This window comes from Uloborus diversus, chromosome 6 (assembly GCF_026930045.1).
Source record: "Uloborus diversus isolate 005 chromosome 6, Udiv.v.3.1, whole genome shotgun sequence".
Taxonomy (NCBI): domain Eukaryota; kingdom Metazoa; phylum Arthropoda; class Arachnida; order Araneae; family Uloboridae; genus Uloborus; species Uloborus diversus.
In genome coordinates this window covers 45,568,811-45,582,719 of record NC_072736.1, presented here as the reverse complement: position 1 = coordinate 45,582,719, position 13,909 = coordinate 45,568,811, and the positions used below count along the sequence as shown (strand labels likewise).

The 13,909-nt window shown below is 34.7% G+C and overlaps 1 protein-coding gene across 1 annotated transcript in view; it reads right to left on the bottom strand.

Moving 5' to 3' along the window:
* Positions 1–388: 388 nt before the first annotated feature.
* The window catches only part of LOC129224375 (synaptosomal-associated protein 25-like), a 28,143-nt gene continuing 14,622 nt past the window's right edge, over positions 389–13,909 (bottom strand). Inside the window, exons 4-7 of the mRNA XM_054858818.1 lie at positions 9,375–9,492; positions 6,072–6,203; positions 3,134–3,278; positions 389–1,207 (exon numbers count right to left, since the gene is read on the bottom strand). Of these exons, the coding sequence (XP_054714793.1) occupies positions 1,142–1,207; positions 3,134–3,278; positions 6,072–6,203; positions 9,375–9,492 (461 nt within the window). The 3' untranslated portion in view covers positions 389–1,141. The remainder of the gene's footprint in view (positions 1,208–3,133; positions 3,279–6,071; positions 6,204–9,374; positions 9,493–13,909) is intronic.

Sequence of the window (13,909 nt, the reverse complement as noted above, 5' to 3'; positions counted from 1 at the left end):
ATTGTCAATTTTAATGGATTTGAGTGCAATTTTAAGGCATACACCCTTGTTTTCACAACTTTAGTTTTTAAATTAAAAAAATGTGTCTTAGCTTGGACAGTAAATCAAATGAACAAATTCAAGAACTTTCAGAAGGGGAAAGTTTTGAGAATGTGCAGTTTTTCAAATAGACTTCAAAAAATGCTTTAAGAAAATGTATATTACTATTATATATTGATAAAATATTTATTCGCAAAATCTCATAATGATGCACCAATTTCCCGAAATGTTCATAAAAATATCAATTTAAAAATTTACAAGTATAAAAAATGCATAGCAAATTTAGTTCCTTACATGTTTTGTGTGGAAGTTATCATAATATTAAAATATATAACTTTCTTACAAACAGTTAATATAAAACAGATTCTGGCAACGAAGGTATACTCAACTCCATCCTCATCAACAAAATTCAACACATATTGCAGAAACAACACAGAGGATATATTTAACACCAAACTGTATAACCAAACATAACTGCAATAAATTATGTCGCAAACAATGATAAATCCATTTAAAACTGAAATACACGTAACAGTATCATAATGACAACGCATCACAAACAAAGGTAAAGACAGATAAAGAGGAACAGGAGGTACCACATTTAATTGAAATGACACATTTCCATCCAAAGACCTCCATTTGATAACAAAATGTGACTTTAAAAATCAAAATATTCCACTAATGAGCAGCAATGAGAAAAATCTTGCCACCGGTAAGAACAGAGCTGGGTGAATGCTTCAAAACACACCTACATATTAATGAATTGTTTTGAAATCTATACTTGAAAATTGTTGAATGAAATGCAGATTGTTACAATAATGCTAATTGTGTTCAAATGATTAAGCTCAGCTTTAGTGATTGGTTTAGTAGTTGAAAGAATTCAAATGGGTAGTTGCAAATTATCAAACATTGTGCTCAGAAGATAGAATTATTTTGACACATTTGCTAGATTTAAGGAATAATCAACAAGAAAAAATCTACCCTCTGAATACAAGCAAAAACGATATGTTTGACCCTTACACGACATTGTAAGTACCAGATCACCATCAAAACAACGGAATCTACTTCACCTAATGCCACTTGTAATTTGGAGCTTGTGACATTAATTCTTCAAAAGCTTGGAAGCCCTTTCATTTGCATTGACAATGTGAGTTTCGTTTGACAATGCCTGAAAAGAAATGCACTATTTTAAAAGATAGGAAAGTTATTAAACAAAATCAATGCACCAGAACTTTATTTCTATTTGTGAGCACAGAATAGAACATGTACAAAATGCAAAACTCTTTCAATTTTTTTTTCTTTTAAGCGAGTATTTAAACATAAGAAGGTAAATTCTAAAACAAGAGTTCTATAAGTATCTAACTCATTCTTGCAAAGCAGGCCATAAGCAGGGAGGGGGGGGGGGGGGTGTGCAAAACTGCAGCATTGAAATGGGGAGGTTTTTTTTTTTTGCCACTTTAAGGGTTTTCATTCGAGTGTGGGGTGCTCTGTCACATTTGGAAGGGGTTACACTATCACCAATTGAAGGGATGGGCACATTTGTGATAAAAAAATATTTGAGGAACAATCGATTTATTTCACACCATTAATTAATACAATACATGCATCTATAAACCAGGACAGGGTCTCCACAACGGTTTTATTTTTCATAAAATGTGAAAAGGCTTTCCCAATTGCAAAAATGAAGCAAGGCAGTTTCGCTTTTTTTTGCTGAAACATTTTGCTGAAGGATTGATACACGCAAAAAAGAGAGAGAGAGGGGAAAAAAAGCTCCATAAAGGGGGGGGGGGGAGACAAATGGAGCAGATGAGAAGGGAGAGATGAAAAGAGGGAAGCAGGTGACGGGGAAACTTTCTTTCTGGCTATATCTTTCCATTGATGTCCAAATGGATAAATATTTACTAAATAAAGGAAAAGTCCACGATTCTGCATCACATCATAATACAGAAAATATTATTAGCACACATACAAACTCCTTGTTTAGTTATGAAATAAATTATATATTGGTTGAAATGAGATATGAAAGTTTTTATGCATAAAAATTATCCTCTCAAAGATTTTTCAATTACTATGAAGTTTAACAATACTTAATAGGGACTATGTCCCACCGATAAATGTTTTATTGTGGGAATGGGACTTGGGGCAATTTTAAGAATCAACATTGTGGTCTTTCAATGGTATGTATCATTCTTTACTATTATTATTTTAAACTTTAAAAACTTATAGTAAGTGCTACATTTGTTGAGAAACATTAGGTTAAATTTGAAATTCAACTATCTACTACAAATGAAACATATTATGGCATCTAAGAAGATATGCAAACATATTTATTCCCCAAAAGATTTTAGCATTTTGCTAAAGATCTTTCTTCATTTTAGCTTTTTTGCTAAAGAACTTTTGAACTCAGCTTAAAACCTGCTATAAAAAGGGATTAAGAACTTCATCAATCATAGAATGAAGAAAAATAGGATCACATTTAAGATACACGGAGAGGCATGAAAAATTACGTAATGATCTTATTTAATTTCATTGCAGTTTTATGACACCAAAAGTTCACGTCTGTACATCAAAAACACTTTCATTAGCTAATTTAGAATATTCAACATTTAAATATCAAACAATAAGTTAATTTTGTAATAAACAATTAAAAAATATTTTTTCAATCTAGCTTTGCAATCTAGAAATGAATTTCGAAAATATCACTTTTTAGAAAAATTGCTTAAAAATTAAGTTGCATCTAACAATCCAAAATGTGGCACCTAGATCTTGGTGCATGATACATACCCATACAGACACCATTTGCCATGGTTAAAAAAGCATGACAGTTAAACTACATAAATAAATAAATGAATACATTTTAAAACTGTTTTGAATTTTATTAAAATTTGCTTTTTTTGTACATCAAATTGTCTTTTGCTGGCTCAGATTACTGAGAAATCAAAATCTATTAAGTGATTATGCATAGCAATCAAAATTTTATAATATTTAAAAGACTTTATTTAAAAACTTAATCAAGGATTTAAAAGTTTAAACTCTTAAACACTAATGTTTAAAAAAAATGGTTGAGAGATAATTATTAACAACCAATACTTGCCTTTTTATTTATTCGGTCAATCTGGGTATTCTGAGAATCAATTTCACTACCCATATCAATGGCCATGTTTTTCAGATTTCCAATTATCGAGCTCACTTGTTGCATATTTTCTTCCATTTCATCTTCCCGAGCATCATTTGTAATTCTAATGTAGATATTAAATGCATTTATATAATTAACTTTCCTTTCATTTATAAATGGAATACAAAATATTGCATTTACATCAATAGTTATTAACCAGTTTTAAAATAAAATGAGAAAAAATAGAAACTATATTTCTATCCTAACAGTTAAATCAATTATTTCAATGTGATTTTCACCAAATGTGCGATGGCCCATTAGGGCCATCACACATGAGGATGGGTAATTGAGCAGACTTGCCTAAATCCGAATCAATACTCAGAAACATATGTTACCGTTAATGTGTGAAATCCATTATTTCATACAATAACTACAGTATTTTCGGGATTAAGCCGCGGGGCATACAAAAAAAAGGTTCAAAAATGGCGATGCGGCGCATATAATGGGTGCGGCGGCTATAGTGGTTCCCCCCCCCCCCTAAAGTTTAAAAAACAAAATCTTGAGTTTTAAAAAAAGTTGAAAATTTTACCAATAGATGGCACCACATTTTTTTCCTTTTGTTTTGCGAAATAAGCGACAAGTAAAGCAAAGAGGGGTAGCCAGGAGGGGAGGTGAGTCAGCGATTGCAGGTGTTGCACCATAGAGAGAAATGCTAAATCACGTGGGCGGTGAGCAAGCCTCATCGGAGTGAAGGGGGACTGAAGGTCAAGGAAAGGAGCTTTCTTAACAAAAGACTAGCAGGGGAGGGGGATGGAAATTCGTTTTGTAAAGGGGATTCACCGTTTTCAAGAAAGTAGGTTGCTCGGGGTGGTCAAGTGACCTACTAATTGAAAACTTGTTTCTCCATCTCCCAGCTCCAATTTTATTCACTCACATCGTCGCTTTTGCTGTCGTTCGTGCGTTCTTTCTAAAGTTATCACTTTTACATCGAGTTTCTTCTGAAATGGCTCCTAAACGATTAAAGAGTTACACTGCAGCTTTCAAGTTGGAAGTTATCTCAAAGGCAGAAGTGATTGGAAATCATCCTGCTGCCAGGGAATTTGGTATCGATGAAAGATGTGTTTGGCGTTGGAGGTCCGAAAAATCTACTATTGAAGGGATGCCTAAGACAAAACGTGCCCGACGAGGAAGAACAGCTCACTGGCCGGAATTAGAACGGGACCTGAAGAAGTGGGTAGTGAAGCAGAGAGCGAAAGGAATTTCTGTTTCGACAGTTCGAATTCGAATAGAAGCCAGGTGCATCGCTGCTAATATGAGCATATCAAACTTCAAAGCTAACGCTAATTGGTGCTTCAGATTTATGAAGCGAAACCAATTGTCTGTCAGGCAGCGAACAACTGTGGGGCAGAGTCTTCCAGCTAATTGGATGGGGCAGAAGAAAATGTTTCTAGACTACGTCGAGAAGCTGAAAAAAGAAAAGAACTTTCAGCCTCATCAACTGATCAACATGGATGAAGTCCCTCTGACGTTCAACTGCCCTCCCAACAGAACTGTTACATCTGCCGGAGAGAAGAGCATCGCCATAACAACCACGGGGCATGAAAAAACTTCATTCACATGTGTTTTGGCTTGCACGGCTAGCGGAGAAAAGCTGAGGCCAATGCTGATTTTTAAGCGGAAAATGCTCCCGAAGGACTCTTTCCCGTCGACCGTCGTCATCCGCTGCAACGAGAAGGGGTGGATGAATGAGCCTCTGATGTTAGATTGGTTCAATGAAGTTGGGCAGAAAAGGAAAGGCGCTTTTTCCAACCAAGTGGAATGTTGATCCTGGACTCCATGGTGGCGCACAAGACCGACTCTGTGAAGGAAGCGGCGCCCTGTGTTCGGCGTCCCTGGCCATCATACCGGGTGGGCTCACGAGAAAGTTGCAGCCCTTGGATTTGGCTCCGAATCACAGTTTCAAGACTCACATGCGCTAACAATGGGAGTCGCGGATGGTGAACGGATTGCATGAATATACGAAAGGCGGCAACCTGAAAAAAGCGTCGTTCGCGGAAGTGGCAAAGTGGGTGGCTGCAGCTTGGAATGCGGTAAAGCCGAGTACCATCATTACCGGCTTCACGGAGGCCGAAATCATTCCCCGAGTCCCGGATGTTGCTGAGGAAGACGACGGCTCCGATGACGAAGAAAACAGCCCGGAGCTCGATGCAGACCTTCTAGGACTGTTTGCGTCCGACAGCGATTTTGAAGGATTTTAAATCGCCGACCCGTAGTGGATGCGACCCACTGAAAAAAGCGTGCTTATAGTGGCGCCGACCACTTAAAAAAATGTGGAGCGCCATGAGGAGAAGCGTCCGCGTCCCGCTCTCTGGATAACCAACCAATGTCTCCTCCCAAAGTACAAAAATTTTATTAATAGTAATAATATAGTTATGTTAATTATTATTTTTTTAAATTTTATTTTCATTTAATTCCAAGTTTCTTAACGTCTAATTGTGCTTTTGAGTTGTATTTAGTTAAATGTGGCATTATAGTGGGTTTGGCGCTTATAATGGGTGCGGCGCATACATTAAAAAAAAAATTTCGCGACGATAATTTACAATGTGGCGCTTATAGTGGGTGCGGCGCTTAATCCCGAAAATACGGTAGGTATTAAATGAAATAACTAGACAAGTATGTAAAAAAAAATACAATTATTGAATTATGCATTGTAAGAACTGTTTGCAATCTGGATTGAGTGAAAGTAAAACATCTTAAAACTACCATGCACCATGTTTTTTTCAGTTTTAATACTAGAAGGCAGACCCTTTTGGCCCCAAGTATTGTGTTGCCTGCCATTGGTTTGCCATCCCTGGTTTAATGTAAACTGGAATTTTTACTTTCAATAGAAGAATATTTAGCTTTAAGTAATACTTACCTCTGCACATATCCTCCAGTTACAGGACCAGCACCATTTCTGTTATCAACTACTCTAGTGGGTTGAGCATTGACAATTTTTCCATCTTCATTGTTTCGCCAAGCTCGATTATCATCCTTGAACTCTGCTGATCTGAATTTTTTTTTAAAATTACAAACAATTAGATAGCTGCAGAGCTTCGATAAAATATCTGCAGATTTTATTAATCATGCATTAATGCAAGGCAAAATTTCAAAAATTAATTGAAGAGCATAATTTAAATGCTGAATGGTATATGATAGGGAGATTTGGTGACATATATTTGATTCTCTTCCTCTGTAGTGATTTTTTCAAACTAATTTCTAACTTTACTGGCGAGATGGAAAATAGTGGTGAAGAAGATGATGATGAGGAAGAAGATGAAAATAAGAGTCCATCACAAACCTTATTGTTGACCCAAGAAGCACTTCAATCAGTTAAATCTCTGCGGACATTTTTTTCAAGTCTTCCACCCACAAACGAACCCTATTCTTGTGTTTTGCACTCAATGAATACCTTGTTGGTTGACTTAACAGACAAAAAAGTGGCCAAACAAACAAAGATATTGGATTTTTTTTCAACAAAATTGATTTCAGGTATGTTTATAAGCTTTTTTCCTGAATTTATTTCAATTGATAGTAATATTTAACCATAATTAACTTTGCTAATAAAATTATTATGTACTATAAATAAATACATTTATACCTAGGTAGTGCATGTATTAGAACATTAAAATTAAAAAAAACCTATTGTATTCCCAAAATATGTAGGACTTCGATAAAACAATATATCTCTGTACAACAATATATTTCTTTGATCCCCAAAACATCTTTGTAGCGAGGTTTTACTGTATGTATGTATATATACATATATAAACATCAATAAAACAACAAGCAGACAAGGTTACAACATACATAAATGACAGGGATGAAGCCAGAACTCTTCAGCAGTGAAAAATTCACCGTATGGTCGAAAGACCAAAAAATTATACTAAAACTAAATGACATCCTTATTTATTTTTAATTTGCATTAAGAAAAGTAAGTTTGCTGTGTTCTCCAGTGATTAATAAAAAAACAAAGAATCTGCAATTATTTTCCAAAGAAGATAATGTCTTCTGAAAACCCTTTAAGTGCAAAAAAAAAAAAATAATAAATAAATAAATAAAATAAAATAAAAAAAAAAACAAAAATTTTGTATTGTAAGCACTCTTTTTCAAACGAGTGATATATATATATATATATATATATATATATATATATATATATATTGACTACATATGGCTTTATACTGCAATACATGCTGTAATTAAGTTCTTTGTTTCTCTTTAAAAAATTCAATTAGAATAAAAAAAAGATACAATTGCAGTTTATTAAATAAAACAATGGGCTAATTTTGATACACAGAGCCACATTTCTAACATAATGACTCTATAGCAGCGGTTCCCAACCTTTTTAGTTGTGCGGCCCACCAGTTTTGTAGAAAACACCATTGCGGCACACTAACTACTATATATTACTTGCAAAGCCAAAATTTATTTTCTGAGGGATGGGGGAGGTACACAAAAGGGAACCCCGCTCAGCTACTGCCATCTTGGGCTTTCAGAGTACTGACCTTTCGGCTGGGGCCCCCTAGACTCTGACGGGAAGGGAAGGGGGGAGGTATCTGCACATAACTGTTCTTAAATGTAAGTAATATACCGCATTAGGATTGAAAGTGTGTTAAAAAAAAAAAAAGAGTTTTGGGAGATGTTAGCCTCCTTTTCCCTTCATGCTGCATCACTATACCTAGATATACTGTACAAGAGCAATTTTTGTATTGAAACTGAATAGCTTCAATCTCAAATACTAGCAACATTCAATGCATTTCTATAGTATTTGTTTAAAAAACTGCAATAAGTCTCCTTCAAATAGGTAGGCTGACGAAAAGCCCCTCAAGTGTCTCAATTCACTGGTTAGTCATGCAAATTCAACAAAGGAGGAGCATTTTTAACTTACCAGTACTGTCGGCCCTGCTTAAATGAATACCTTCGGTTCCAAAAAAAATACTCAGTTAAATGGGGAAATTTTCTTTACCTTTCTAAATTGACAACATTTGTCTAAAAACTTAATAATCAATAGCAATATAAAGGAAGTAATTAATGTTATTGGTAGGAAGTTTTTGAAGTAATAACCTAAGTAAACTACGAAATAATGTATTAACTATACACAAGTATGTATGAAATAAAAAATAACAAACAATTTGAGTTAAAAAATCTTTATTTTTGCACCATTTTTCACTAGATTGTTTTTTTAAAGTCCATAATACCAGATTGCTTGCTCAAGGTCCTTTAGAAACACTTTTCTAACTCCTGTTTTCCCTCCTCGTCTAACGTGTTTTATATTTAATATTTTTCAAATTATTGTCTTTGGTGTGTGTGTGTGTATGCAATGGCAACAAATGAAGAAATTAGTGGAAATATTTTGATGGAATGTTGGGAGCACTGTTTAAAATTTTATTATTTTTGCGAAAATAATGATTCTTACTTAATTTATTTTGGTTTAAAATTTTTTCTCAGGAAATATATTTGCAAATGCTGGCCACTATGATTTGATTATCCAGGGAAATTATTCGAGTAAGTGGGGATCTTTAACATTGTGTCTAAGGGGAAATATTCAGTTCCGGAAGGTTTTATTAGCATAAGTGGGGTATTCGTTTATCCCTTACCCGATTAAGTAGGGCTGACAGCAGTTCATAATAATTCAAATAAGAAAAAATATATATATATATATAAATGAATGATTAAAATAACAAACAAAATAAATTGATTTTGCATATCAAATAATAAAATAATTTCTTAACTTTCAAAATATTTGAAACATTTTTAGGATACAGGGTTGAGATCTCAAACGCATCTTTATTTTCGGCAAAGCAAACATTAAAATTAGAATATTTTCTGTATTCAGAGTTTTTTGGTAAAAGAAATTATTTTTGGTGCAGAACTGCACTAGTGTAATAGTGGGGGAGAAATCTAATAAAAGAAATAATTTTTGAAGGGAAAAAAAATCAAGAATGCCAGGCCGAAATATTTTTCATTAGGAAAATCAGGACAACCACATGAACAATGTAAATCACAGGCCCCTAAAGAAAGGAGAATAACAAGTAGCATTCGAAGAGCACTCAAAAAGACCTGGAAGTAACTTCATAGTTTTAAAGAAGAAAAATCATGATTTGTCAATGCAAAACTTTTTGATGGATTTTCAAGGACATTAAATCAGCTCAAAGCTTTTCTAGATTAATTTTCTTACTTTGCACATGGACAGATACAGACTCCGCAACATTTTTCCATACCAGTCAAATTTTTTTCAGCTTCTCGCATGTCAGAATGAATTGCATCCATGTCTTCTTCGATTCTATCCAATTGTTCTAAAATGTAATTAAAAAATATTTGTAAAAAACAATACTAACAAATTCGGTAAAGGAAAATAAGAAGGAAAAACAATTCGCAACTTCACAAAAAAAAAAAAAAAAAGAAAGAAATTTGCATTAAGAAAGCTCTTTTGATTTATTCAAATGGGGAGGTAGTAGCAAAAAGTAGGGTGAATCGTTCAATAACTCACATAAATACCAAACAAAAGCAGCAGAACTAAACTACTAACAATAAAAGTAAATGAAAAGGGGTAACATACGAGGTGTGGTTAGAAAAAAACCGAACTTATGCTATAAAAAAATTTTATTTTCCATTATTTACAATTTGATGTTATCTCCTTCAATGTACTCTCCTCCTCGGTCTATACACTGCTCCATACAAATTTTCCACTGTTCATAGCAATGCTGCAGATCATTTTCGGTAAGTCCATACATTACTTCCGTCGCTTTTTCTTTTACTGCTTCAACACTCTCAAATCTAGTTCCTTTCAAAGCTGACTTGACTTTAGGGAAAAGAAAAAAATCACAGGGGGCCAAATCAGGTGAGTAGGGTGGATGGTCTAAGATGGGAATGTTGTGATTGGCTAAAAACTTCTTCACTGACAACGCATTGTGAGCTGGGGCATTGTCTTGGTGCAGGATCCATGTCTTTTTTTTCCACAAATCGTTCCGTTTTCTCCGTACTCGCTCACGTAGGGTAGTCAGGACGCTAATGTAGTAATGCTGATTCACTGTTTGTCCCTCTGGTACCCAATCAATGTGTACAATCCCTTTGACATCAAAAAAAAAAACAATCATCATTGCCTTGAATTTCGATTTTGACATTCGTGCTTTTTTTTTGTCGTGGAGAATCAGGAGATTTCCAATGCATCGACTGGCGTTTGGTTTCGGGACCGTAAGTAAAAAACCACGATTCATCACAAGTAATAACATTTTGTAAAAAGGTGGGATCTCTTTCAATGTTTTCTAGGATGTCAGAACAAATCATTCTTCGGCGTTCTTTCTGTTCAATTGTGAGACACTTTGGAACCATTTTTGCACACACTTTGTTCATGTTGAAACTTTCATGAAGAATCTGCCTAACACTTTCCTTGTCAATTCCTGTCAACTCAGACATTGCTCTGATTGTTAAACGGCGATCTTCTCGAACAAGTTTACCGATTTTTTCAATGTTTGCATCAGTTTTTGCTGACAATGGTCTGCCAGTGCGAGCGTCATCACTTGTGTCTTCGCGGCCATCTTTAAATCGTTTAAACCACTCAAACACTTGTGTTCGCGATAAACAATCATCGCCGTAAACGTGTTGCAACATTACAAACGTTTCACTTGCAGATTTTCCAAGTTTGAAAAGAAATTTGATGTTAACACACTGTTCTTTCTGTACACTCAACATTTTTCCGACGCACAGACAAAACGTCAACTACTTAGAACAGACGCCACGAGCAGACTGAGTGCAAGAGGCAGATGAAACTCGAGCAGTAGGCGGAGCAAGAGTCACGTGACAGGCCAGGCGACTTTCAGCCTTATTGCATTCGTTTTATTGTTTCACCTGTGCTAGTTCGGTTTTTTCTAGCCGCACCTCGTAGTTATGCAATAAGTTAAAATTTTTACTCCCCACCTTCTATTCTCAGTGACATTACAAAATGCTCTTTCATTCTCTGTTGTAAAGTCTGCAAGAAATTCTTTTATGCCAATAAATTTCTTAGTATTAAAGAAATGTAAAAATTGCAATTAAATATATACAGCAAAAAAGGAAAGAAAAATTATAAATTTGCTTTTCTGCAAAAAAAAAAAAACTTCAAACATAAGTCACTTATGACACACTTCTTCATGCTTGTATGCATCTTATATAATTAAAAACTGAATGTATGTATCTATGTCGGAGTTACATCTGCCAAATGCCCAGGTATTGATACATTTGTAATTTTCCTGTCTTTACGTTTGGCTATTTAACATAATCCTCCGATAAAAATTAGCGGAGATATCAGTTAAAGTAATATTCATACTTAGATTTCGACATTAAATCCCTATTTTTCGAAGGTTTTCCTCCATTCACAAATTATTATTCAATGCTTCATCTTAACTTTCCATAACAATGCTTTTATCAAAATTTGTAGCATGAAGAAAATCATTAAATGAAAGATCTGTAGCCATTTCTTACTTTATTTTATATCTAATATATAGAAGAAAGTATTGGATTCTTGCAAATTTTCGAAGGATTCGAACGTTTTGAGGTGTGCCGAGTCCATTTTGAAGATTTTTGGAAAATGTCTGTGTATATGTCAAGTATTTGTGTGAACAGTTTTTATGGCCGTTCTACAGCAAAAACTACTGCATGAAATCGAACAAAATTTGGTACACATATGTGCCCCTATGTGAACTTGTGCTCATTGGTTTTCGGCGAGAATTCCTCTAAAGGGGGTGAATCAATGGAATGTTTCTTCAGTTATGCGGTCCACCTATTCTGCAGAAAGTAACAGGGGGAATCAAACAAAATTTGGTCCATATGTTGCTCTCAACTTGTACAGGTGCTGATTCAGTTTTGGTGTCAATAGCTCAAACCGGGGTTGAACGTTTTTGTCCTCAATTGTGACGGCTGTATCTCAAGAAATAATGAACGGAATCAAACAAACATTTATCGACAAGTAGTCCTTAGAGAGTATAAGAGCCGATTCTATTTTGGCGTATATAGCTGAAAATGGGGTGGTGCAATCGAACGTTCCTTGTTTTCCATTGTGAGTGCCATATTTTAAGAAGTAGTGCTATGTTCTGAATGAAATTGCTCTAAGAGGAGCAGTTTTTTTTTTTCCGTGCGAATAAAAATAGCTTTATTAATGCAAAAATAAGAAAAATAAATCGTCATAGACTGTCGTCTGCGTATTTCACGTGATTTTAATTGTTGGAAAATGATTGAAAATATTATCTCAATGATTAAAAATTTTTAACTGTTGCCATCTTGTGTTTGTTAACACATTAATGTTTGTAATTAATTTAAGCAAGGCTTTTGAAATAACTTTCAATTTTCGCTCTTTGCTTTGCTTTTGAGATAATTCGGAAGTTCTTCTGCCCTTATATAGAAGTTTGGTAAGACCTCATTTGGAGTATGCTGTTCAGTTTTGGTCTCTTTATCTTAAGAAAGACAATAATGTATTGGAAAGGGTTCAAAGGCGAGCTACAAGGCTAATAAATGGACTTTCTCACTTAGACTATGATTCCAGGCTTAGAAGGCTAAAAATGTACAGTCTTGAGCAAAGAAGAGACCGAGGGGACATGATTCAGTTGTTTAAATTTATTAAAATGAAAGATGTTACGGGGCTGAAGTTTAGCACTGAAAACAGGACAAGGGGTCATTGTTTTAAGCTATTTAAATCTCAGGCTAACACGGATATTAAGAAAAATTATTATTATAGCAGGGTAGTGGAACCTTGGAACAGCTTACCGGAAGAGGTGGAAATGAGCACGGAAGTAGATAGTTTTAAGAGGGCCATTGATCTTCACTGGGGATTGTAAATTGACTAGGACCAGTCTAGCTGGGCCCAGAGCCTGTTGCTGGTCGTCACTTTTGTATTTGTATTAGATTGGTATGGTTGTTAAGTTTTTGCGTGTGTAAATTTGTTTTTGCTGGGAATACTGCTTTCTTGCCAAGCATGGGGAGGGATCAGAATTCATGAGAAAGAAATAGAAGAAAGTTTCGCGATGGCGACAACATACTATTTTTCCCTTGAATATGGACAAATAAAATTCTGGCTTAAGGCTTTTCCTGTAATCAGTAGGTTTAAAATCTTTCCTTTTTGGTTGTTTTTCCGAAATCTGCCACAAAAATTTTACGTTTCTTTTTGTTCAAGCCTGATCGTTGAACATGCGTCACTTTACTTTTATTTTCGAGGTAGCTCGTGCAAAGTCGGGCGACGTAGTTAGTATAGACAAATATTCTGAGACTTATTTTAACTATATAAAAAAAGCAGTTTAATACAGAAAAAACTTTTAGGACTAGTTTTAACTAATAAAGCGCTAACCAGTTTTTATTCCTTTCTTAGTTGTAAGTGAATTGCAGATTCAAAAAGTTTAATTTTTGCTAAGAGGCAGTTAAATTAATGCAAGAACAACTTTTTACGAACAAAACAAATTTTTATCAAGGGGAATGAACTGTTTGCTCTTACCCCCTTGATCGTTCAGCATTGTTAAAGTTTTCATTCCAACATCTTCGCTCTAAAAACAAAATAAGCAAACTCAAATAAAAGATGCCCAAATATCATAACAAGCAAAAATAAATCATAGCAACATAATGAAAAACAAGCAAAATAACTTGAAATTGCAGCAACATAATCTTGAAAAACAATGAACTATTAAATTATGGTCAGGGCCGGATTTGGATGTGTGGAGGCCCCGGGGCAACGAAGGAGTGGAGGCCCCT